At 26.9% G+C, this 27,544-nt stretch overlaps 3 protein-coding genes across 3 annotated transcripts in view; 1 reads left to right on the top strand and 2 right to left on the bottom strand.

Annotated features, from left to right (window-relative positions):
* The window catches only part of LOC101235541 (lysophospholipid acyltransferase 2), a 46,622-nt gene extending 27,692 nt beyond the window's left edge, over nt 1–18,930 (top strand). Inside the window, exons 6-15 of the mRNA XM_065795621.1 lie at nt 598–628; nt 5,736–5,865; nt 6,177–6,209; nt 6,826–6,916; nt 7,085–7,183; nt 15,426–15,529; nt 15,697–15,761; nt 16,342–16,474; nt 17,984–18,135; nt 18,243–18,930. Of these exons, the coding sequence (XP_065651693.1) occupies nt 598–628; nt 5,736–5,865; nt 6,177–6,209; nt 6,826–6,916; nt 7,085–7,183; nt 15,426–15,529; nt 15,697–15,761; nt 16,342–16,474; nt 17,984–18,135; nt 18,243–18,375 (971 nt within the window). The 3' untranslated portion in view covers nt 18,376–18,930. The remainder of the gene's footprint in view (nt 1–597; nt 629–5,735; nt 5,866–6,176; nt 6,210–6,825; nt 6,917–7,084; nt 7,184–15,425; nt 15,530–15,696; nt 15,762–16,341; nt 16,475–17,983; nt 18,136–18,242) is intronic.
* A 2,349-nt stretch (nt 18,931–21,279) lies between these two features.
* On the bottom strand, nt 21,280–22,626 carry LOC136079226 (zinc finger MYM-type protein 1-like). Its single transcript, XM_065794950.1, has one exon. It carries the CDS (start codon nt 22,624–22,626, stop codon nt 21,280–21,282), a length of 1,347 nt encoding a protein of 448 aa, XP_065651022.1.
* A 72-nt stretch (nt 22,627–22,698) lies between these two features.
* Nucleotides 22,699–23,872, bottom strand: LOC124818497 (zinc finger MYM-type protein 5). The gene is made up of 3 exons (XM_065794949.1): nt 23,742–23,872; nt 23,099–23,660; nt 22,699–22,853 (listed from the first exon to the last, which is right to left on the bottom strand). Exons 1-3 carry the CDS (start codon nt 23,769–23,771, stop codon nt 22,699–22,701), a joined length of 747 nt encoding a protein of 248 aa, XP_065651021.1. The 5' UTR covers nt 23,772–23,872.
* Nucleotides 23,873–27,544: the final 3,672 nt, after the last annotated feature.

Here is a 27,544-nt window from a genome sequence, read left to right as displayed (position 1 = left end):
CTGAGATTATGAGTACTGCTGTCAAAATCTATTCAAGTAAACAAAGAATTGTTTGCCTTAGAGAAGCTGATTGTATCCAGAGAAGCATTGTAACCAGATATAGTAGCAATGATAGTATCAACAATGATGGCTTCAGTTTTACCTTGATTTAAGGCAGTTCCTTACTTTATTTAAAAAAATTTTGCATAGTATAAAAACTTTTAGTTAGAAAAGTTCTTAGTTTTGAAGTTACTTATTTTAAGTTTAAAATTAAATTTGAAATAAGATAAAATCCTTTTTCTACTAAAATAATTTTTTATAAGTATGAGGTAAACTTTATAGTTTGAGCTCTGATTACCAAGTAAAGATGTGTATGTAAAGTCTAAGGTCTAGCCAGCTGTGGACTTTTAACAATAAAATAATCCTAGCATTAGGGTTAAAGATAAGATAAAAAAATAAGATAATATAAAATAAATAAGATAAAAATAAAAAATTTTAGTAAATATTATAAAAGAATGTTTAATGTTACATATTAATATTAAATTTTTATAATTTGTTATATAAATAATGTAAACTTTTATAATTTGGTATTTAAGTTTAATATAATATTTTATATAGGATATATGAAAAACAAGCAAGGTAAAGAACAGTAAGTTTTTTTAATTCAAGTTTAACTTTTGGTAAAATAAGTTAATAGGTTCATGAAAGTTAATGATTTTCTAAAATTGAAACATAAAAAACATTTATTTGAACTCTAAACAATGTTACCCAGAACCCTAAACAATGTTAACCTAAATCCAAAACAACTTGAACCTGAATTCTGAACAAGGCAAGGGGTGAATTAAGTGATCACAAGTTGCAATATCTGGAAATACTTTTGGTCTTCAAATTCTCAGTTTAACCATTCAGTTTTTAAGCCATGAACACTGTTTTAATGAAAGAACCAATTCATCATATTTGGAAAAATTTATGAAAAAAATAAAACATTGACTTTACGACTGCAAAAATAATAACAGTCAAAACTTACATAGTTTAATTTACTTGTTTTCTTGAACACCAATTAGTTCAAGTGTTATAAATAAAAAAAGTTAGTGTTATAAATAAAAAAAGTGTTATAAATAAAAAAGTGTTATAATTAAATAAAAAAAGTGTTATAAATAAAAAAAGTGTTATAAATAAAAAAAGTCTTAAAATATGCACAATAATCTTAAAATATGCACAATAATTTTAAAATCAACCAATTAAAAACTATACTAAAGATAAATGTTTAGTATAGTTTTTTATTGTGCATTGCATATTGCTTATTGTACGAAACATTAAATTCGGATTTTCGTTAGGGGGAAACTTTGAAGCTATTAACTTAATAAATTACATTTTTTAAGTTAGACATAAATTAATTGATAATAGAAATAATGATAAATTAATATATGTTAATATATTAATTTATCATTATTAAGAACAATATATCATAGTAATATCATTATTGTAGAATGCATTTATAGTTATTCATATATATATATACAAGCTTTGGCAGGAGTAAATGAGTGCATGAGCTATAAATAACCTGTCTAAACCCGTCTTTGCGGGCTGCCCGCCTAGATAGTCTTGCACTGACTTTTTTTTTTTATTAAAATTATTATGTTTTGATGAAATTTTTTTTATTCTGAAATTTTATTTTGTTGATTCTTTATGCCAGGTATAGTAAAAAATTTAATTGTAATAATAAATGTTTTTTTAGCAATAAATAAGACGGAAAAACAACTTGCAAAAAAAAAAAACCTAATGTTTTTTTTAAATAATTTTTTAGATTTAATTTTTATTTAATAAGTTAGTAATCAATTAAATAATAAATAAAAAACAATATTCAAATGTTAAAATATAATCAATCGTTCTAATAAAACAACAATATATAAATAACTGTTATACATCATACAGTTGTTTTATAAAAACGAATGAAAAGTTTATTCATTCATGTAAAAAAAAATTCATTCATATAAAAGTTCATTCTCTTCTTCTTTGTGATTGAAAATGTCATCGTATATAAAAATTTCTACAATTGCTTTATTAACAAGTAGGAGAGTGACAAATCGTTTAAAAAGACTTTAGTAATTAAACTCTGAATTGTTGGATACTTGTAAAGTTGAGATAATAGTTTTTCGAAGTTACACTGCAGTTTTTATCTTTCACTCAGAGTTATTAGTGTTCGCTCTACTTAGTGAGTTTTTGTTATTATGCCTTTGTTTTGGTTTTGTTTCTCGATTTTTATTCAGACTTTATTCTTTTATTCTCCAGTTTTATCAGTTGTATAATTGGATTTTACTTGAGTTTATTCAAGAGATATAGTCAAGCCAATAATTTGCAAGCAACGAAAAAAATAACAGAAATACAACCTTCACAACCATCACGTTTCTTTATTCAAGGATCTTGACATTTGCTTAAAAAATGAATGTAGCAATTTTGCAAGATCTATTTGAGTATTAATATATTGTCTTATTAAAATAATGGAATAAAATTTAACATTTGTTATAGCGCTTTTTTAGTTGATTCATTTTTTATGTAAATTAAATTTTAAAAATTTAGCCGTGATATCTCTAAGGTATACAGATATGAACCAAAAAAACCAAAAAAGTTCTATTCTTTTACGATTGTTTTTTAACTGTTTAGACTAAAATTTTATTTATTAATATCGTTTCTGTTCAATTTACTATCATACTCTTTTATGAACTTGTAATTGATTTTATATTCTTTTCGGAAATTAAGAGAAAATATATGTTATGTTGATATGAAATGTAAGTTAAAATTTGAGGTAATCTAATTTTTAATTTCTAAGAGATTTGGTACAAATAGATTTTTTAAGATTCTGGTATATATACTTCTTAAATATATACTTCTTATATAATATAGGCGTGTATAAAAAAAAGCATTACTTTTTTACATTTTTTTATGAATAGAACCTATAGAAGGATATTAAATGCAGTTTTATTATATATATCAGGTTTATTGCTGTAAAATATATTTAAATGTATTAGATATAGCGCAAGTACAAAAACAAAAATAAAATATGAAGAAATCATATAGTATTATTTTTATCATACGAAAGGAATTCATATAGTTATAAATTATTTATAAATATTCATTTTAAATAAATTAGCCCAAAATATCTTCAATTTCAAAATCGAACGCAGTTTCTTCATTTTCACTCGGTTCAGTTGTTTTCCGTTCACTTTCACTGCTTAAACTATCGTAAACTTGAATAACTTGATAATCTGATTAACTTGATAACCTGAATAACTTTATAACTTTATATCACACTCAATTTATACTATAAAAATCAATTCACAGTCTGTTGATTATAAATGAGATATTCGATTTTTAATAACGAGTTATATATTAGCATAATAAAATATTAAAACTGCCGCCTTTTCCAAAAAAAACCAGGAAGTTAACGCGGAAGTATACAGGGAAATATGCATTACTTTAAACAACTTTAAAGTATGACAAACTAGTTTATCAATCAATTAAGCAAAATGTGTGATTATACAAAAAAAGAAATTGTCTTTATTATTTAACAGGTGTTATTGTATAAGTTTACAAATTTCTAAAGAATACTGAAAACTCGGACTATTATGTTAAATTCTTTTGCAACGCATGCAACATATTTTGCCTGCTTTTTAACATACTAATTATTTATCTTTCGACATAAAACCGCCATTCCTGCCTATATATACATATATATATATATATATATATATATATATATATATATATATATATATATATATATATATATATATATATATATATAATGTCATATTATATGTTATGTTATATAGCTATAATGTTATGTTATATATATATATATATATATATATATATATATGTATATATATATATATATATATATATATATATATATATAATGTTACTAGAGTTTTTTAGCTTTATTTTAAAAAACATTAATTCCTGGTAAGTTGGACACTGGTTAATTCGAACTTTTGTTATCTCGAATTGTTTCATTTGGTCCCTTAAAATCGTCTAATTGATTACTATTAAAATTTTCAAAACCTCTGATAACTAGAACTTCATTTAATCATTTTTTTGTCCCCTTTTTAGCAAATTTTTTCAGGTAACTTGAACTTTTTGTATGGAAATTAAATATATTGACATAATTAAATTTTTATTTAAAAAAAGATGTCATTCCATATAAAACATAAATAACTGTAGCCTAATAATTTATTTTTGTTGTGTTCTGAGTAGAATAGATTGTTATCAGACATAAAATAATGCTATAATAAAACTGTTAAAAAGTAAATCATGATCAAAACCGCTAAAAAACAATAATTTTATGGTTTATTGAAATCCTAAAGGACCACTACCTTTTAGACGCAATTTTATTACCAAATAGTAAGGAAGTCATTGTGTCGCTAAACTTTTTCAAATGTTATTTTTGACTCAATTTTATTGTTATTGGCTTTTTTTTGAATTTTTGACTTATTATTGAACTTTTATTGACTTAACAGGACTTCGCTTTAGTCAAACCATTTTCCTTGGTCCCTTAGAAGTTTGAGTTATAGGGAATTAACTGTAACTATAAGTTGTTTAAATTAGTTTTTTTGTTTTTAAACACTCTTTAATTTTATATAAATAAATTTTATATAAATATTTTATTTAAATAAATTTTATATAAATATTTTATATAAATAAATTTTATATAAATATTTTATATAAATAAATTTTATATAAATATTTTATATAAATATTTTATATAAATAAATTTTATATAAATATTTTATATAAATAAATTTTATATAAATATTTTATATAAATAAATTTTATATAAATATTTTATATAAATAAATTTTATATAAATATTTTATTCAAATAAATTTTATATAAATATTTTATATAAATAAATTTTATATAAATATTTTATATAAATAAATTTTATATAAATATTTTATATAAATAAATTTTATATAAATATTTTATATAAATAAATTTTATATAAATATTTTATATAAATAAATTTTATATAAATATTTTATATAAATAAATTTTATATAAATATTTGCCATAGAGAGGTACAAGCATTTCATTATTATTTTTGATTTATAGAAAAATATTAAATAAGATTTAAATAAGTAGTCACATTTTTTTAAATTTAAACTATTTGATCACCGCTAAATTTTATTAGACTGTTGTGATTTGTAGTTGTTTAATTTTTAACATTACATTGTACTGTATGATTTTTCTAGTTTAATCTAATGATTTATCATATGGAATCAGAATATTGAATTTTAAATCATAATTATTAATAATAATAACAGTAATAGTGATATGGTTTTATAATGAGATTATTTGTCATAACTTTAAGATCAATGCACAACTATTTTTTTATTAAATAACAACTATTGAATTTTCGATAAAAACATTTTACAGTTTTTAAAAAACTAAAAATTTAAAGAGCAGAAACATTTCCAGATATTGCGATTTCCAGATATTCGCGATTACTTAATTCGCCCCTTGCAATGTTAACCTAAACCTTAAACTAGGTTAGCCTGAACCCTAAGCAACTGCTGAGATAAAAATCTCAGCTCTAAGCAATTTTAATTCTAATTGTTAAATGATTGTGCTTTGTTTTTGAATTTTTTATTACAAATCGGTTGATTTAGGGCAACATGACCATATTTATTGAAACTAAAGAAACTCATTTTTAGCGTGACCTAAGTCAAATAAAAGGTCAACCTCTTTTTTAGGGTGATGAGACCAACATTATTAGAATATTTAAGTTACATTTTCAACTTTTCATCTGTAATTTGTGGACCACCATCAGAATACCAAGACTACTGTGATTTTATAGAAGGAAAAGAGTTCATTAAACACAAGGTTTTTATTTTGTTTTTGTTTTAATTTTGAAATGAACTTAGACTGGTTGAAATAGATCTTTGATTAAGAAGTTTCTTAAATTGAATTTGATTTAAATGATAAACATTTTAATAAAAAACATTGTATTAACAAGGTTTTAACATAAGTTTGGTATATTTTTATATAAACATTTACTTTAAGGTTACAATTAATTTAAAAATGTTTGAAATCAAAATATTGTAAAAATTAAAAAATGTTTTAATATACTAAAATATACTAAAACACATTTGTTTGTTTTTTACATAAGCTTTTTTGTCTAATTTTTTTTTTAGACTAAGCAAAATGAAAAGGATCCTTCACCTATTGTAAGTTTAAAATAAGAGTTGCATAGTTTTTAATAAAAGTTTATATTGATTCCATTAAATAGTTGTAATCTTTGACCCTGATTGTTTGATGAGTTCAAAAATTGCTGTTTAATGGAGTTTAAACTAATGAAAATTTTTGTTTTGTTAGTTTAGAAAGTTTTTAATTTGTTATTATATGCTGATTAAGAGCCCAAATAAAACTTCATTTATTTATTTTTTCTAATTTTTGTTTTTTTACTAACATTTATTAATAAACATCTTGTATATCTTGTTTTTACCCCATAATTTTGTATAAGTTTTTGTATCAGCAATAACATAGATAGGTACAAAAGGTACCTATCTATAGGTACGTGTGATGAAATTATACCAGTGATAGGAACTTTACCCAGTTCCTATCACTGGTATAATTTCATTTCACCATTTTAATGGTGTAATGAAAAATTGATAGGAAAAACTGTTTTCCAGGGGTGATAGACAGTGATTTAAAAATTGTAACTAGAAATTATTTTAAAGATTGCATTTGTCAGCCCAATAATAAACCTCAAGCTGGAACCTTTTTCTTGCGCTTGTGGTTAATTACAAATGGAGACATCTGATATATTCTCTTGAATTTTAGATTCCTGCAGTATCTAAATTAATACTAGGTTATTTTATGATTGGTATATATGGTTTATTATCAGCAAAGTTTGCTCCTATTCATTTAGGAGGTATATCTTTATATATTTTTATATATTTATATATAATTGTTGTTATATTTATTATTTATACATTTTTTTAACTTTTTTTAAATGAATTTTTAATTAGTTAAATTAAGTATAATATTTACAATAAAATATAATGAATGTAACATAATGTTAGTTATTATGTTTCATTAGATAAGCGCTGGAAAGGGTCAGATTTAATATCAATGTACATGTTTGCCGAAATGTCATTATTACTGACAAAGATAAAATATTATGGAGCTTTCTTTTCAGGTGAATTGTTTTGAAAATTTTTGTTTTTTTATATCAAATGTTATTCCGAATGATTAATTATATTTTTGTTACATATTATTTAGAGAGTTTTTATAGCTTTTAATAAAGTTTGGCATGCTAATCTTCTCCATGAACTTACTTCAATTGATGTATCCGGGAAATTTTTGAGATAATCAAATCATTTCTTTCTAACCACCTTATTAAAGTCATCCTTGAAGGTCAACACTTTTCTTCATTTCTAGTAACTTCTGGAGTTACTCAAGGTTCTATTGTTGGTCCTGTATTGTTATTTATCTAGATTAATGATCTTCCTGAAATCTTTTCATCTAAAGTGGCTTTATTTGCTGACAAATCAACTTTATACCCGTTGTTATGTTAAAGAAAATAATAAACATGAAAAATAAAATAAACAAAGTTCATCCTTTTACTTTGTGTGTCCCTTAGCCCTCGTCATTTCTGCAAAATTTTTGATTTTCTAAGGTTGTCATTTGATTTCTGGTGCATTTTGATGAGAACATAGAGAAAATTATAAACATTTTTTTTAAGTTGAATTTACTACCTCCTCCAGTCTATTGAAAGTTTTAACATTTTCTTTGAACCTCCTTGTTTTAGCGAAAAGTATTGTTTACGCTAGTATTTTATGTAACTTATTCAAGACGACTTAATAAATTAAACTTAAAATGTAACATAAAATACTTACTTGGGAAATTTTAAATGTTAAAAATCTTACAATAAAACAGGTTTATTACTTGTTTTACCATATGTATAATTCAAGGTTTTGTTTATGCACAATTATAATTTATATCTCTAGATATATAAGGAATATTTAAGGAATTTTTTATTAAATATTGCACTTACTATTGTCTGGAATTTGGAAAAATATATGCGATGTCTCAAACAAGATCAAAAAAGGTCTTTTTGGTAGAAAAACCATCAAAAAGCTATCTAATAATAAGCTGCCAACAAAAGGAGAAGTGCTTGGATATCTTCATTATAGAAAAAACTTTATGACACCAATTTATAAATCTGCTAGACTTTAGGATGTTGTTGCCTGCTCCCTTTCTAAATTTTTTTGACGCCTAAATTTTACAAATGGTTGTTAGACGAAAGAGAACAGCTTGATGTGTGTTACTAAAGCCTTAGTTAATATATGGGAAAAGGCTTCAATTTCAATATTGTGTCATAAACAAATAAGGTATAAATAATACTTTTAATTTCTAATTTTGATGGAAATAATATTGGTATAAATATGATAAAGTGCTAGTAATTTACTTTTTAACTTATACATACATCTTATAGGAATAACATTATGGAATTGGAAAATTGCAAAAGTAGATTACAAGCAAACAGAAATAAAGTATCTACTGGGTATAAAAAATTGCGCATAGAATTTCAGGAAGAAATGCGTAATCTTTTCAACATTTCTTCTTCAGATGTTAATGACATGAAAAATAATGAAATGAAAAATAAAACTAAATCACTTCCAACTAGAAAAGAAGATTGTATGTTTTTGGATGACCAAAAAAGCCTGCAAAAGTGGTCAATGGATCATAAGGACAAAAGTTATGAAAAGTTTACAAAAAGAAAGATTGCAAAAACAAATCAATTTCAAGCGAAAATGATAGGTCAACAATTGTCTGACAACATTTTTCAATCAAGTCTTCAAAAACATTCTGATACTGAATTTGTAGGCTTAAAAGAATACAATTCAAAAAGGAAAAAAACTGACGATTTTGTAACAGTTTCTTTGCCTAATGATATAATTAAATCAACATCAATTGTTGCAAAAAGGTACAATATTTCTTCAACAAGTCAGGTAGCTATAATTGCAAGTATCATAAATGCAGGCAATCGAGATTTGAATAAGTTTTCACTATAAGAAACAACTTTAAGAAGGCATAACAAAATGGTCTTAACGAATGAATGAATTAAAACAAAGGAATCTTTTATCTCAAAAGCTAAACACAATAACTGGGATAAAATGTTTGCTAAAGGAATAAATTATGAGAATATGAAAAAGTTTGACTAGAAAAGTTACCAAGGAACGTTTATTGAAAATAAGGTGAAATAAAAATATTTTAGAGATTTTAAACTGTTAAGACTCACAGTGGACCAGAGAGACCGCCAGGTTTTATGTCGTGTCAATTAAACAAAACTTTTTTTATTTAAGAGTATTTATTTTATAATAATAGAAAAAGTTGTTTTTAAAATCTAAACCAAGTGCTAAGGGTCCCAAATGGGGCAAAAGGGAAGATTGAGGGGCCCCAAACCCATTTAAGATTTTTTTTTTCAATTATAATTTTTTTTCTCCCTGCATTTAGTTTAGAAGTTTATATTTGCAAAATTATTTTAAAATTATTATATTTCATTAGTCAGATACAGCGCCCCCAGGATCTAATAAAAAATATAAAACTCTTTTACTTTTTTAGTTTATTTTTTATTTATCAATCTTTTTTCTTTAATTTATTTAAATAAATTGAATAAAATTTAAAATAATAAAACGACTAATATTTACAAATATTACTGATATATGGATCATAAACCAACTAAACATAACTAACTCTTCTTCCGTTAAAGTCAATCACAGAAGAGAGGAGTCTTTCGCCATATTCTTTGTTTGCAACTTTTCGCTTGAACCTGTTCCATGTTGGTTTGAATTTTGAATGAATTGATTCTCCGCATTGTTCAGCAAACTTAGATAAGCCACAATTGTGGTATTCAACAAAAGGTTGCACATGACATAAGAGTATATGTACTTTCCAACTAATTGAAAGTTTTTTCCCAAGTATGCCAGCAATTTTTTGAGCAGATAAAAAGGAGTTCTTAAATTTTAGAATGGCCTGCTGATACTCAAGCTCAAGTGTTCTACCGAAACAAGAATCTTTTACAACCTTAAAATCTTTTAAACACTGAACAGTTGGCACAAGATCAGGATATTCATACAAAACAACTTTTTCCAACTCATCAACATACTTTAGTATCTGGTTTGAATTATTCCCATCCCAACCTCTACCTTGATATCCTCTCTGCAGTACACCATTATTTTTCAAAAAATTATCAAATCCTGGCCAAAGATCCATTAATAAACATCCCAGTGTAGTTACTATTCCTATCAGGATATGTAATTCAGGTGGAGGTACTAAATGTTGGATTAGTGTTTCTGGATCTTCATCGAGGTAGAGAATTCTTGGATATATCACATTCATAAAATGTTTCATATTGGATTTCCTTGAACTATTTTCTACAGTGTATCTTTGATACCAATAGTCAAGGCTTCCAAGCGTTCGCAGTTTACCACAAACTTCACTTGAGTCTCCTTCACACCAAAGACAAGCTTTTTTTCCTGCATGGCTTGAAATTCCAAAAACTGTATTAGCACATTTCAAATCAAAAGCTGCAGAAAACTTAACATCTTGTAAATTTAGTTTCTCTAAAATTATTCTTAAATTGAAGTTTGATTCTTGCACATCTTCAACTATGGAGAGGATTTGACAGCGTTGTGCACCACTATTTAAGTATAAATTTGTAGTAGTATTTTCATTAACATCAAAAACATTTACAATGACTTTCATGAAACCACCTCCTCCATCCATAGAAATACAAACAAAAGCTGATTGGGGATCAAGACTACGTTGATTTATTAAATCTAGAATAAAACTAGATGTGTTTTGAACAAAAACAAGGTCTTTTATAGTAGTACCATCAGTACTATCAAGGAAGTTGACCTGAAAAATAACAATAAGTAAAAAAAAATTTTAAACGATATAATTAATTTTTAATACTAAAAAATATATTAGTGCTACCTTTTCTACTTGATAAAAATGAGATAAAGACTCTTCTAGGTCACTCATTTTTCCAAAAATGTTGTTTTCTACTGCTGACTTACTTCCCATTCCTTTTCGAAGAGTAGATATCAATACCCCTGTTTTATTCAGGGAAAGTTCTAACACTATTTGAAGTTCCTTAATCATCTGAAGAGATACTTGTTTTACTGACCTATATATAAATGAAAAAAATAATAATATTTTCTCATTTGATAAATATGTACTCAACAGTATATATGCACCTTCTCTTTGCTTTGTTATCAGGACATCCAACTGTAATCGTCAATGGGTTTCCGCCAGAAGACAAAATAAATTGTTCCCCATTTGCAATTTTGTCAGTCTTCATTTTTGCTTTTATTATACCAGATGCAACTTGCTCTGCTTGCAAATTTCCTAGACTTAATGCTAATAAGATCAGGTTCTCTACTGCAGATAAAGAAGAGCAGTTGTGTAAATATCCTTGTGCAACAGTTGAAAAACATCTACTACATAATTTGGAAGACACGCTTGAGTTTAATATATTAGGAACTTCTTTGGTATGAATTATTGAAGATGAAGCTGTTCTTGTCATCATCCTCCATTCAATCTTGAATCAAATTTAAAAGCTATTAATTAATGATATAAATATATATAAATATATGAATATATATATATATATATATATATATATATATATATATATATATATATATATATATATATATACATATATATATACATATATATATATATATATATATATATATATATATATATATATATATATATATATATATATATATATATATATATATATATATATATATATATATATATATATATATATATGTAAATATATATATATATATATATATATATATATATATATATATATATATATATATATATATGTATATGTGTATATATATATATATATATATATATATATGTATATATATATATATATATTTATTTATATATACATATCAATTTTAGAGATTTATTGTTTTGTTTAATATTTACATACTTTAGCAATCTTTTCTCCCCATAAACCTCGATGAGGTTTTCCAGCCTTTAGTAGGTAGAGATTTCTCTGACAACCAGAACATATAACATTAGGATAGCTGCACACATCCAGAGAATATCCTGAATAAACAAACAACTTCGTCATTTCTTCTACAGTTGAATTTACACTACTTAAAGACTTTGATCTGGCTCCAAACATTTGCCAACAACAGCAGCATACAGCATCTTGTTGAAAAACAATATTTTCCATTTAAACAAGTTAAAAAAGAACTAGATATGCTATATTTTTTATAATCTGCAATATAAGATATTATACTAAAAATAATAAAATATAAATTTATAGGTATCTTTAAGATAATAAAAAATAAATTAGATCTATTATATATATATATATATATATATATATATATACATATATATATATATATATATGTATATATATATATATATATATATATATATATATATATATATATTTATGAAAAGTAATATAAAAGCACAATATCCACATATAAAACCCTTTTTAAGCTATCTTTTTTGTGATTATATAAATTTCTTTATATAATCGCGCACCCTGGATTTTATTTGCTATGCGAAAGAATTATAATGTTGCCTAATTTGTTATTTTTAGTTAACATTTGTTTATAAATAAAAATTATCATTTATTTTATATTTTTATAATTTAGTGTTATTTTCATCATTTAAGAAATATCAGCTTCTAAATTTCTTCTATATAATTATTATTCAAACATTTTTCAGCAATTGATGATAATAAAACCAGTTTTTTCAGACACCGTAAATAGTTACTTCATTTCTGTTAAATTTTTAAAGGCGCAAAAAGGAAGTTTTAAAAAGAAGTTGGTTTTTTATATTTTAATTCAAATATTTTTAACTTCTAATGTAAAAAAAAACACTTTTTAGTAACTTTCAGACCTATGTTTTTATATGATTTCTAATCAGTATAATATTTTCAATCATAATCAATTGAAAAAATGGGTAGGTGGGAACTATCTTAACACCCTGTTTTGGCCCATTTTTGGCCCTTAGCACTTTATTTTAATTTCAAAAACCCTTTTTTCTACATATAAACTAAAAATACTCTTGAATAAAAACGGTTTGATTCAATTGACACGACATAAAACCTGGCGGTCTCTCTGGTCCACTGTGGACTTATTATTAAGAGGGAAAATATTTAACATTAACAAAGCATATTTTTTATCAACAAACAAATAATTTCTTGTAATTAATTGAATAAATATTTTTTCGAGGCTAATAAAGTCTTACAATTTTGCAGTGAAGCTTTAAAAAAAAATGTATTTCCCAGAGGTGACTATAAGTATCTTTTCCAGTTAACAGTTGTATACTTAGACGGATTTGTCATGGGCTTTCATTTTCAAAGACCTGTTGTCTTCCTTCATGCAAGATATCTTGCTAAATCAATCTATAATCTAGTACTTTGCCTTCTTAGTCCACAGCTTGATTCAAATCTTTTTCTGCAAACGATATGTCATGTTTTACAGTTTTTCCTGAGTTTGTAGGTGTTTTTTATACTTTTTGGTTTTTAAAAGCTCCTTTTGCATGCACGGCTCCAGATATGGATTTACAAGCAATCAGAGATATGGAAAAATTATAAAATTAAAAGACCTGATATTGCCCAAGCATGCATTGACGCGATGAAACAACATCATTGGTACCACAACCAACAGTTATTTTCTCCATAGGACAATCACGAGGAACTAATGCCCGAAGTTAGAGAAAGTGTTGCTAAAAAGCCATTTAACTCTGACTCTAAACATTATGTTAGCAAGCCAAATTTTCAAGAGCAACACAAAAATCCAAATACTTCTAATCTGTCATCATTTGTAGGAGGCATGAGTTGGTTGGTTTTTGAGAATCTTGGGTTTACAAAGAACGCTCTTGAATGGTGTCAAGTTAGTTGTAAGGAGGGAAATACAGCACTTGCAGAAGATTTAAGGACTGGGTTTATAAATTACATGTAGTAAATGATCCTGCCGAAAGAGCGCCAAAACTTATTCAAGACTACTCGAAAGTGTGCGTAAATAAAACGTTGAAGCAAGGTATTCTTCTGTCAATAACAGGGCATAGAGCAAAACATTCAGTTAGTGCCAAAAAAATTTGATTAACTTTTGAAACAACATTTTAACTAACCATATTGTATAATATTAAAGTGATAAAGTGATTGATTATGATTTTGAGTCTATATTTGTGATTCAAATGTTTTTGATAAAAAAAAAAGCAATAATTGAAAGAAAATAAATTGTTAAATTTTCAAACTATATCTATAAATAAAATTACTATAATATATTGATGGAACAATAAAATGTAATTGTTTCCTGAAAGTTTTGTTTCATTGCAAAAATTCGCAAACTAAGTTGGCGCATTAGTAGCGTAAAATAAGGAGATTTCAAGAAAAGTCTAAAAACTTCAATTCACTGGATAAGGTAGTAAATAAAACTTTAAATAAAAATGAATATGACTTTTTCTATGTACTCATTAAAATGCACCAGAAATCAAATGACGACTTTCAATAATCACAAATTTTGCTGGAATGGCGAGGGCTAGTGTCCCTGTATGTTCAAAAAAACTTTTATTTGTCTAGTTTTTTCCCAGCACTTCAACCTCTTGGAACTCTCTCTATTTTCAAGTCTTCTGTCAACCATTTCCTTGCTCTTTAATTCTATTCTTTAATTTTTTAGTTTTTCCCAATTGAATGTGGTTGCTTGCAGCCTTGCAGCCTTGTTAGTGAATTAGATTTTTTTTTAATTCATATTACTGGAAATTGTATTAACAAAAAACTTGAGTTTTTTTGTTGTTGTTTTTATTGACAAAATCAATATTTTGTTCCTAAATGTTTTAAAAGATATTTTTAACTGTCAAATACATTAAAATATACATTGTTAAGTACATTAAAGTATATTGGCTTTGTTATTTTATTTGGAAATTTTTCTTGTTCTTCCTATTTTATGCTCATTCTTAAGAAAACAAATATGCAAAAGTTATCAAAATACTTTTATTTCATTTCATTACAATCAATTGATCAGGTTATGAGGTTTTTGGGTCAAAGACTCATTTTTTAGTTAGAAAAACCAAAATAAGTCAAACACTTGCAAATTAAATATACTTTTTGAAGTTTTATATAAATAACTTTCATTTTTAGTGACTTCATTTTGTGATTGCTGATTTTTTTTCCTGAAATCTTATTGCTCTACAGCTGTGAAATTATGCAGAATTGGCTTTCATTTCATACAAAGACCACAAATGGCATCTTATGCCATTTCATAAAATATTCATAAATAATTTATAAAATAAAGTATTTATAAATATATATTTTATAAATATCTATTTTAAATTCAGTCAAAAGAAACTTTTCATTTGTTTTTATGTCTTAACAGGAGAAGCTGTTAATAATTTTGCTGGGCTTGGTTTTCGAGAATATGATGATAACGGAAAACCCTGCTGGGACATGTTAACCCCAGCTCATCCTATACGTCTTGAGGTAGTATTTTAAATAAACATTTAAAAAATTTTAAATTTGTTAATCATTAAAACCAATGTTTAAAACAATAAATTAAATCAAATATTAAAATACTCTCAGAGTAATTAATGAAATTTAAAGTAAACAATATAGAATCTGTTGATTATATGTTGATTATGTTAATTTAGTTGGCAAAAAATATTACTGAAATGGTTGCATCTTGGAACATATTAACAGCTCGTTGGCTAAAAAAGTAAGCATGTTGTTTGTTCTTTACCCTTATACTTATTATTATATCCAATACTAATTATGCCAATTGTGGCCAATATTAATTATGCTAATTAAATCTAATAATTGTTACACTAATTAAACCCAATACTAATTATGTTAATTAAACCTAATACTTATTACGCTGATTATACCAAAATAATAGTTATGCTAACTATACTAATTTTATTAATTGAATCCATAGACTGCTTAGTTCATTTGTATAAATTAATTTGGTTGATTTTTACGTTATAAGTGTATCTGATGTTCTTAAGTATATTGTAATGAGTGTGCTTCGTACTTTTTAATTAACACATTATTCTACAAAAAATAAACTAAAAATAAGTAAAAGTCTATTAAAACCCTGAAAATTTGTTAACAAATTAATGAAGTTTATGTATCCTTTTTGTAACCTTTGCTTAGCTACCCAAGAAATTGCCAAAGTTTAGTAAAAAAAATATATATATAAATAAGCTCAAAGTTTACCTGTTTCATATTATAGCTGCTAAAAGTGTTATAGTGTTTACAAATAAAAAATTTTGAATATTTTTATATTTTTATAACAGGTGCATTTACAACCGTATATCCTATCATCCAACTTTGTTTACATGGTTTTTTTCTGCGCTTTGGCACGGTTTTTATCCAGGCTATTACTTCTTCTTTATCCCGATGTGTATTGGTTTATATATTGGCAGAAAGGTTTGATAATTTATAATGAAACAAAAAACTCAAGTTAATAAATATTTTTATTTGTTTCATATTAGTTAAAATTAGTTATTTCAAATTCATTTATTAAGTTTACTTTAACATTTATAATTACTTACATACTTTAATGTAAATTGCATTATAATATGCATATTTTAATACAAATTATATTATGATTTGCATATTTTAATGCAAATTGAATAATCAAGTTGGTATTTACTTGCCAGTAACAACTTATTCAACTGTGATTTTATTTATTATTGGTCATTTTATAACTCTAATTTGTGGTCAGAATTGAAATGTAAACACTTTTATCAGGTTTTTGTTTAACCTTTTACAACGCAAATAAATCATGCATATCGATGCCCAGTAGATATATCTATAATATAACAGTTAAAAAAATGAAATTTTATGTACTATTGTTAGTATTGTGGAATACTTAAAAAATGACAAAATTAGCAACCTATTATGGATTTTGGCGCAATGATGCAGCAAATTCAGCATGCTTAAAGAAATAAAGTCAAGTTTGTTCAAAAAACGAATTGATTAATTTAAAGTACCTTAAGTAATTAAAGTTCTGTATCGTATAAGTTATCTGTTAAAATGAATTTATTACACTCTATTGGCTTATTGAGGGTGTAAAGAGTGTCTTGTTTTAATTTTTTTTTCAAACCACCTTTTTTCATTAAAATGACAAAATCAGACCCAGGTCCATTAAAATTCTTTTTAATGATCATATTTATCAATATTTTAGCTTTATCGAATTTAACAAATTGTTAGATTTGATAAAGTAATTTTTGTTCTCAAAACTTTTTTTGTTTTCAAAACTCTAAATTTTAATTTTGTACTAAAATGAATTATTTTCAATTGGTTATAGTTTATAATCTACTGAGTTAAAGATGAAGCTTATTTAATAATTTACTCAAAATATGAACTTTAAAAATTAGTGAAAAAAATGGCGATGGCAAAAGAAAATCATATTAAGCTGATTCTCCCTTTTTATTCACACTACTCGATATTTATGAATTTTATTCATAAAAAATAATGGTTACATAGTAAACTTGATATTGTACTAAAGGATATGAAAATTTTAAACTATGTTAGTGCATACACTAACATAACTTACAGTTTCCATATCTTTCAGTACACTAACAATTTTCAATATCTTTCAGTATACTGAAGGATATGTAAAGTTGTTAGTGTACTGAAGAATATGGAAATTATAAGATTTTAAAACCAATAACTTTACATATTGCAATCACATCCAGTACATGTTGCACTAACATTCTTTACATATTGAACTTACATTAACTACATATTCGACACATTCACTACATATTGCACACACATTCATTACATAGTGAACACGAATAATTACTTTATTATTTATATTATTAAACTAGGCTAAATTCAAAATCTAGTAACTAGGTAACCTAATTACCATTGTAACAATTTCCATCGGTATCGATGGACAATAAAATATTTTATTTTTATATTTTATAGTTGCGTCGAAGAGTAAGACCTTATATTTGCAAGTTCACAAAGTTGAATTTATTATACGACATTCTGACGTGGTTTTTATCAAGAGTTCTATTGACGTTCTACTCTGCTGCTTTTACTATGATGGACTTTGAAGCCACGTTACGATTTTGGAGGTAAAGTTATATTTGTGGTTATATTATATTGTTAAACTTTCTTATCAAATTTATTCAGTTTTAAAAATAATCGATTTGAAACTTTATCAATGTGTTATCGTTTTTAGGTTTTTATTCTATATTGGACATTTGTTATTAGCAGCTGGTATATTACTTGTAATTATACTTCCTGAAGTATCTAATAGCGAATCAAAGTTGAAGGAGCATATTGAGTTGAACGACTCTTCTAAAAAAGATTAGAAATAATTCTTTAATTTGTTTACGTTGTTTATAATTGTTTAGTTGTACATATTTGTTAAACATGTTAATAATGTAATTTGCTAATATTTGTTTGACAGGTTAATCATGAAGTTTCTGAAGCTTAACAAGTCAAATTTTAAAAGTTATATTTTTGCAGATTCTTTTATAGTTTGTATTTAAATTGAGAAAATTTAGAACTACGAGGTGTGAACATATCTATTTATACAAATACAAATAAACCACGTGCTGGATATTTACCATTGCCTTTGTTACGCTGGCGTAACAGATTTGACGAAGGGTAAATTTCTGGCATAATATTTAAAGTAGTTAGAATATTTAAATTGAAAATCAAAAAAAAGTAGTAAAATTTTTAATCAGACAATGTTTTTTTCAATTTAAGTTTTGCGATTAAACTAAATTTGTTAATCATTAAATATTTTTCAAATAACTGGATTAAGATGGTAACACACTGTGTTTCTTTATTTTTCTCTGATTTTTAAAAGTTTAATTTTTATGGATGTTTTTCTTAGAAAATATTACTGAAAGAAAATTAAACAGTGTATTTTTTTTCTTACATTCCTTCGTATAATTTTTCGGTCTTGAACCGTCCTTTTTAATATATTAATGAAATATTTTGATATAAAGTTTTCTAAATTTTGTATTTCTGTATAGAATAAACTTAGGTTTTTGTGACTTCTAGAAAAATCCTAGACCATTTTGAACTACTTTTAAATCTGTATTAGTTGCTCTTAATTTCTACTCAAATGGTTGGTATTTTTATTTACTTGTATTATTCTGTATAAAATAAACTTAGGTTTTGTGTGACTTCTAGAAAAATCCTTGACCATTTTGAACTACTTTTAAATCTGTATTAGTTGCTCTTAATTTCTACTCAAATGGTTGGTATTTTTATTTACTTGTATTATTCTGTATAAAATAAACTTAGGTTTTGTGTGACTTCTAGAAAAATCCTTGACCATTTTGAACTACTTTTAAATCTGTATTAGTTGCTCTTAATTTCTACTCAAATGGTTGGTGTTTTTATTTACGGGTAACAACACTTCCTTTGCGTACCTCAGTTTCTTTTTACACTTTTATTTTTTGTGTACTGCATTTTCTTTCTGACTGCTTTAATATCATTTTTTGTCATTTCCAATGTGAGAAAGTAAATTCGGTCTGCCATAAAAAGTGTCTCATGACTAGTTCCAGGTTGGTGAAATTGAAAATTACATTTTTACCAAGAGTTACATTTTTACCAAGATAAAAAACGAGCTGACAAAGGTTTCTTTAATCACTTCTTGTAAAGGTATTTCTGAACGGAGCTTTAAAACAGAAAGAAATCTTTTGCGAGTTTGTATAACACTAAATCAACTATTGGGTTATTTTAATTCATTTCTACAACATTAACTCGAGTGTTTGCTTACGCACTAATTTTATTTTATTTATTTTTAACTGTATTCACAATGTTCTATGGAGGCCATTCGTTTCCCCTGTGAGAGCCTCCACGAAGTGAGACATGTCCTCATATATGTGAATCTCATGAAGTGAGACATATGTTCTTATATATCATCACTTAGCAATGACATCGCAAATGGAGGAAGCATTTTTTTAACGGTGAAAAGGTGAAAAATAGAAAAAAGAGCAAAATGAAAAACAAATAAAAAATTGTTTAGAATAGAAAAATTGAAAAATGAAATAAAGTGAAAACAATTGAAATATTAAAGATTAAAAATTGAAGAAAAACATTAAATAAACAGAAGAACTAAACGCAAAGTTAAAAGAATGAAACTGTTCGTGATAAATTCGAAAATTAAAAACTTAAAGTTATTAAAAGAAACAAAAAAAACATTTTTTAAGTTTTATTATTTTAAGCTTTATGGACTGTTTATATTGTGGTGTATTTTTGTGTATTGTTTATAATGTCGTGTGTGTTTTGTATTTTTTATATTGTCGTATATTTCTATGTTTTGTTTATACTGTTGCGTAATTGTGTGCATCGTTTATATTGACAATTACACTTGTGTTTTGTTTAAGTTGACGTGCATTTTTTTTTTTTTTTTTTTTTTTTTTGTTGTGGTTTTTGTTGCTAATTATTTTTATTATTGTTGCTATTTATGTTTGTTGCTATTATTCAAGTTATTTCTTATTTTTTGTCTCATCATAATATTTAAAAATATCCTACTTTTTTTTTTCTTCATTATTTCTATCACTCTTCTGGTCGTCAAACGTTGTGTTATCTCATTCATTCGTTATCTATGATGTCAGTTTATTCATATTTGCACTTTTTTGTGTTATTTGTCTTGCTTTTTTAAATCTTTTTTTTCTTCTTTTTATTTTGTTTAATTTTATTTTGGTCGCTATATTACTTTTTTTTTTGCTTTATTTGTTTATTTTATTAAGTTGTCACTCCAATGACTAGTTTTTATCTATATGAGTGACACCCAGGCCCGCCGTGAGCCTTTGCGGCGCCCAGGGTCAAAATTTTCCAAGCGCCCTACTGAAAGTGAAAGCTGATCTAATGATCCATAATTCAATACATATAATAAGCCATTTGATAACAAATCAAAGAGAATAAAAGAATATAGAATTTTTAATTTTAATTAATGAACATTTGAACAGTTTATTTCTAGATAATTGCATTGGTCTTTTGACTTGGTTATACACTCATACACAAAATGATAAAGTCGACACTAGAACATGGTAGAAACAGACCAAAGACAATCATTAAACACTATTGGATGTTAAGAGCAAAAATTTGTCTAGAATACAACAGCTATTGTTGTTTCAACTTCAGAGGAAATTGATCTTTCGAGCTTTACTCATGGCGAATTTGGAAATCACTTCACCGTAGCACAAATTTTTGGCAAGATCATGCTCAATGGAAATAACCAGAAGATTCGTGAGTCATTCTTGGCTCATTGTAGACCTTAAAGCTGTCTTAACTAGAGCAAGCTTACTAAAAGATCTCTCGCCTTCCGCAACAGAAACAGGAATGGTGTTGAAGATGCGCAGCAAAATGCAGACTGATTCGAAGAGCGGCTGAAGACCTTTCTGGTATATTCCATTCAATAACGTCATGGAAGTGAGAGATTCTTTTGGACCAAAAAGATTGGATCGCTTCAGAGCATCGAGGTGGCGGACCTCTTCAATAAGTTTCTTTTCCTCAACATCGGTCGCGTAGATTTGTGCTAAGACCTTGCATTTCTCCTCCAATTGGATAGGTGCTTCAACACTTTCTTCTGATTCTTCTTCATTTGACATAACAAGAAATTTCAATGACCACAAGTACGAAATTATGTTCGTCGTCTTCTCAGCAGCTTGGAATCTATCGCTGACCTGCTGAATAAGAGTATCAAGAGCGGTATTGAATACGCTCACCTCAAACTCTTTTGCTTCGTCTTCATGGAAATGAGCGGTGTTCCTCACCTCTTCGTGAAAGGTCTTCCTTTTTTTCGTCCTCTTCTTCACAAATTCTGATTGAAAACCAAAAGAAGCAAGACCAGATGCTATCAAACGTGCCTCATTAAGGATGCTGGTCCAAGATGATCTCAGTCGATTTAGATCTTCAATAAGAGTCTTAATGAGTTTCATCTCGTCGTCCAAGGAAATATTTTCTGATTGGAGTGCAAGGCTCACGTAGTTGATTGATTGAAGAGTTTTATACCAAAAGGTTGTCATTACGATTAACTCGAATGAATGAACCCACTTCTCCAGAGATTTTACTTCATTCAATTGATCAGCTGTTAGATCAAAATCGCGGAGCTTTTTCAAAGATTCGAGGATTTCCCTGGATCGCTTGACTAACGGCTTCACGGCCTCGATTCGCGCACTCCATCTGGTTCGCAACGTTTGATGAAGGGACAAACCAGTGGTTTCAATCAAGACTTTCCACCGACTAGGGCTTCCACTGAAAAGATTGTAAAGTGACTGGACTCGGCTAAAGTAGTTCTTGACTTCAACCGAAGATTCAGCAGAATGAACACCAGCAAGGTTGAGACTATGAGCGCTGCATGGCATATAGAGAGGTTGAGGATTTTTTTGCAGTATAATCGCCTGTACTCCTTTGTATATACCGGACATGTTCGCTCCATTGTCATATCCTTGACCTCTGCAGTTTTTGAGATCGATTCCATTTTGTTCTAAGACGTCCATAATAAGCTTGGCAATGTCAGCACCTATCTTTTTTTCAAGATTCTCGGTGTGAGAGACGTCCGGAGTCCCATCCACAAGAATGGAATAGTAGATGGCCATATGAGCTTCGTTGATGATGATGGCACCGTGAACGATTCCTCCGCACTCTTTGATGAATTCATTTTGAGTGCTTCAGCCCAAGTAATCGGCATTCATTTTGTTACCTTCTTGTTGGCAGCGGGAAACTTCTTCTAAGTGTAGTTGGAGAGTCTTGTTGTGCTTGGCCAAGAGCTCTAGGGTAGCTAGAAAGTTGCCATTGTCGTCTTCTCCAATCATTTTTGATGAACCTAAAAATTATAATAATAAGACAGATTTATTTAAAACAATAAAGAAGCATTTGTTTTATTTTATGATGATTCTATGATGATTTTATATTATGATTTATGAATATTATAACATATTTATTTAAAAGAATAAAGAAGGATTTGTTTTGTTTAATGATTTCCAAAATATCTAGTTAATCTTATAAATATAAGCTAAATAAATTTAAAGATAGTCGGTATCACAATAGAATAATTGTAAATAGATTTACCTCTGAAACTAAGGTTTCGTGACGCTAAAAAAAGAGTAACATCTAAGATGCATCGTAGAATTTCACGCCACCTGGCTGCTTCATTTCTTATCGAGTTTTCAAAAGCTGCATTTATTCCGCTTTGATTTTCTAAGCTTTCTAGCGCCGTTTTCCATTCTATGTAAAAGTTTCGATGCTGGGCGTTATTCTGGTGACTTTTGACTTTCTCTGGTAGCTTGTGCCAGTTGCAGCTTATTCCATCATTCCATCTTAGAAGGTGCGACTGGTGTCCGATCCCAAAAGATTGTTTGCTTCCAAACAGAGAACACGGAAAGCAAATAAATGATTTCTTAGATACACTCCAGACCAGCCAATTTCGGCATGTCTTCTCCCCGTTGAGAGAAGTTTCGTAGAAAATTGATTCAGGAACCTTCTTCTTATTAGAATCTTTCGGGAAAGCTGAAGGATTTCGAGGAAGCCCCTGTAGAAGCACAGAATCTCTTTCCACTTTGGAAAGATGTGCTGCCCACAAAGCAGGATCATTGGAAGGAATGGTAGCGATGGGTTCTTCTGTTGGCAACACCTGAGAATAAATTTTAAAAAATCTTATTTTATTAGCTTAAAAGTTTATTAACATCATTTCTTTTAAAGAGGTAGAACTTACCAAAATATTCTCTTCATTCACAGCTACCATTCCGATTTTTGATAGGGGCTCTCCCGAGCTTTCAGAAATGTCAGTGACATCGTTTTCAGTTCCAACCTATAAAAATAAGTTAAAAATTTATATAACATTGAATTAATCAAATGGTAAAATATCCTTTCACGGGGAAAACTATTTACTACTTGAATCGATTGACTTAGCAGGAAAGAGTTTGAAGCAGTAGGACTTTCATCTTCTCCTTTTTTTGTAACTGTAATACCACAGTCTTGAAGAGTGCGTTTGTTCTTTTCCTCATTCGCAGTTCTTTGAGCAGCATTCTTTCTTACTTGACAACCAAAATCTTTCTTTTTAAAACCAGACATGTTTTAATTCTTTTTGAAACAGCATCCGCTCATAAGCAAAGAACTGTTTGAATTTCTTATTGATTGGGTCTATCAGACTATCACATTGATATCACGTGTTTCAAAATTGTTTCAAATTTGAGAGATTTTAAAAATTAGAGAAATAAATTTAATAAAATTGTTTTAATATTTTATATCAATATCAAACTACTTGGATTTAATCTAATCTCTTTTTTTAATAAAGTAAAAAATCTCCGTTTTTAATTGAATGAAAATCTCCGTGCACTAAAGTTATTTTAAACATTTAATTCAGCGGGTTGTTAAATTAATCATTAGTATTCACTTTATTTGCAAGTTTCCGCTATATAAAAAGAATCGCTTTATTTAAAACTAATGTTTTGAAAGTAATGCTAATTTCTTAGTTTTAAAGCATTAATTACTTTTTTTAATTAAAAAGTCCAATTATGAAGCACTTCATTACAAAGTTGAAAATTTAAACTAAAAAAAATTAACCGGCCAAAAAAAGCAATTGACCGTCTATTATATGTTTTAGCTGGTCAAATTGACCGGCTGCTTTTGATTTCTTATTTTCCACGCTGCTTCCCAGTACTTCATCTTTTTTTTTAAATAAACATGAAAAAAAAAATTTTTTATATTCGGCTTCGTGCGCCCCTGTCGACCTGGCGCCCGGGAGAAAACAACCCAGTAGACCCCCCCCCCTCACGGCGGCCCTGGTTACACCGAACTTAATTTTGTGAAATTATAAATCACTTTTTAATTATTTCAATTTTATGGTTAAATAAATGGATATATGTGATTCCTGCATACAAGGTTCATAGTACAAGGTTTTACGCTCAGCAATTGAAATGCTGCACAGTGGTCAGAAATGCTTGAAAATGCGAAATAATTCAAAAATACTAATTTTTAAAATCAAACTCAATTTTTATGACTTAATAACTTTATTATGACTCAAACGTTCAAGAAAGTATACTTGGAATAATTTCTCTCTAGTGCACTGAATTATTACATTTCGTCCCATTAAAGGAACTGGGTAGAGATTAAATTATAGAAACTGAAAAATATCAAAATATTTTTACTGTTTAAGGCTAAATTTTTAATATGTTGATTCCAGTTTTACAAATTTAGAGATAATTTGCAGCAAGATTATTCTTAAAAGAGGCTCGGTGCAAAGGGATTAACTTGAAAGTCACAAAGAGTAAAGAATGCCATATCGTTTTCAAAACTGACCAAATTTTTAAAGAAAAATCTAATTTCTGGTCTTTGTCTAACTCTGTCCAATTCTGTAAAAACTTCAAAGTATTGATTCAGAATCTCTTAATCGTTTATGCTTAAAATCTTACCCCCTACGTCTCCCTTTCGAAGTTAAAACAATCCTGAGTTGCGCGGCAAATTTATGTACGTTGCCGTATTTTTTTCGCGGCTAAATCTTCACGAAAAAATTGAAAAATAAGATAAAAATTTGCTAGTGCATAACTTTTGATAAGGATGTTGCACAAAAATTAACAATTTGAAAAAGAAAACACAATTAAACAGTAAAAATATTTTGATATTTTTTTTGGTTAAAGTTACTCTGAATAATTGTTGTTAAATCTGTTCTTGTTTTTTTTTTTTTTTTTTAATTTTCGTTTGTTGCACACTAATCCTATTAGCGTTCTACGTATTTTATTACGATGTTTTATTGAAATTTTATTAAAGGGGCTCTATGAAAAGGTTGCAATTACCTATGGCTATCCTCATCTTCTTTGAGCTCTTGTCTGTATTAATTTTATTTTTGTTTTATATTATGAAGTTGTAAAAGTTTTATTTAATGTTAAAACAGAAAAAAAAAAAAAGAGATCCCAGCCTTTATTGGTAATAAATTCAACAAAGCACGGCTTCATACAGTGCACATGTTTCGGTATTCTTTTGGGAGAAACACCTAAAAAAAAGCAAGCCTTCTTTCTTTTGACGTTATTTGAAGAGAAGACATGACTCATCTTTAGTGACAAGATTCTTTAAAAATGGTGTTCGTTTTGCTGCATTTACTCGATGAAAATTCGAACCCGATCGACTCTGTTGTAGTCGGAGAGATCGTGGGAGACCAATCCAGCAATTTTCCACACTTTTCCAAGTTTTTTGAGGTGACGAACGACCGTGAATTGATTGACATTGAAGTCAATCCACGATCGTTCAAAGCCAGCGTTTGTGTTGTAAGACTCTTGTCCTCGTGCAATGGTTACAAACCCTGCAAGTTAGATTTAAAACGTTCCAAATAAGAGCGTTTATTTAACCAATAAAAATAAAAAGAATCACATAAACTTTTAGCATTTCAATGAAGACATATTAAAAGTATATGTTATCAGCTAATGGTGTGAGTATTTGAAATAATCACCCTTAAAAGTGATCACGAAGAAGTAGATTTATGAAGAAGCAGATTTATTTACTCAACTAATGGCTAACTGCTATCATAAAGCTTCATCTTACCAAAATATTGTAATTTAGAGTCCTGATGTATTTGTTTATTGTACAATACATCAATTTGTACATTGATGTATTTGTCAGTGCTTTATATGCTATTAAACATTTTACAATTAATGTATTAGTTGTAACTGGTAATCAAAACAAAAATGTATAATGTATATTATATAAAATGTATATTGTATAATGTATATTATATAATATATTGTGTAATGTATTGTATGTATATTGTATAATATATTGTATAATGTAATGTAATGTATTGTATATTGTATATTGTATAATGTATATTATATAAAATAGCATTGAAAAAAAATAAATAAAAAAAAAATAGCATAGTATTATTGGGGTAGATCTTTTGTAATTGTTGTAGCTAGTTTTAATTCTTATACAGGTTAGTTGATTATTTTAGTTTATCAATTTTTAATGCATTTATTTTCTTAATTTTTTTTTTTTAAAAGTTTCGTTACTGTAATAAAAGTATTTAAGGTGGCAGACCACTATTAAAAATCGAAAAAATCATTTTTTCAATTTTAAAGTTTTTAAGTGATATAATTATCGTAGATTACGAATTTCATATTAGTTTTATATAAAAATAAAGCTAACCGTATTAAAAATCAGTTAATAATAATGCGGTTTAGGCATTTTCATAAATTTGTCCGTAGCAACGGATTGTTTATTTCGTTGCTATGTAGCAAAAAAGGAAGTTATCCAACAAAATGCCTTAAAGTTAAGACAAAAAAACTTTATTTGTGGTGACTGCTACTCTAAAACTACTTTTTGTTTATTATTAAATGCTTTTGGTGCAGTGTGTTACATGGTTTTTAACGGATTTCTTCAGTAAATGTCTAATTACTTTACAACCACCACAACTTTCTTCGGCTAATTTTTTGTCTTCTATACTTTGGTTAAATAATAACTGAAATAATGGGAAATAAAGATAAAAGAAATAAAAAAAGGTATAGCAAGAAACGCAGACTCTTCAGA

The sequence above is a fragment of the Hydra vulgaris genome, chromosome 04 (assembly GCF_038396675.1).
Source record: "Hydra vulgaris chromosome 04, alternate assembly HydraT2T_AEP".
In the NCBI taxonomy this organism is placed as follows: domain Eukaryota; kingdom Metazoa; phylum Cnidaria; class Hydrozoa; order Anthoathecata; family Hydridae; genus Hydra; species Hydra vulgaris.
This window is presented reverse-complemented; position numbering and strand designations above follow the sequence as displayed.

Coding starts and splice junctions, on each gene's coding strand:
- LOC136079226 (XM_065794950.1), bottom strand. CDS start 22,626: ATGGCCATCTACTATTCCATTCTTGTGGATGGGACTCCGGACGTCTCT.
- LOC124818497 (XM_065794949.1), bottom strand. CDS start 23,771: ATGGTAGCTGTGAATGAAGAGAATATTTTG. Junction 23,661..23,741: donor TGAATGAAGAGAATATTTTG/GTAAGTTCTACC, acceptor ATTTATTCTCAG/GTGTTGCCAACAGAAGAACC. Junction 22,854..23,098: donor ACGAAACCTTAGTTTCAGAG/GTAAATCTATTT, acceptor TATAATTTTTAG/GTTCATCAAAAATGATTGGA.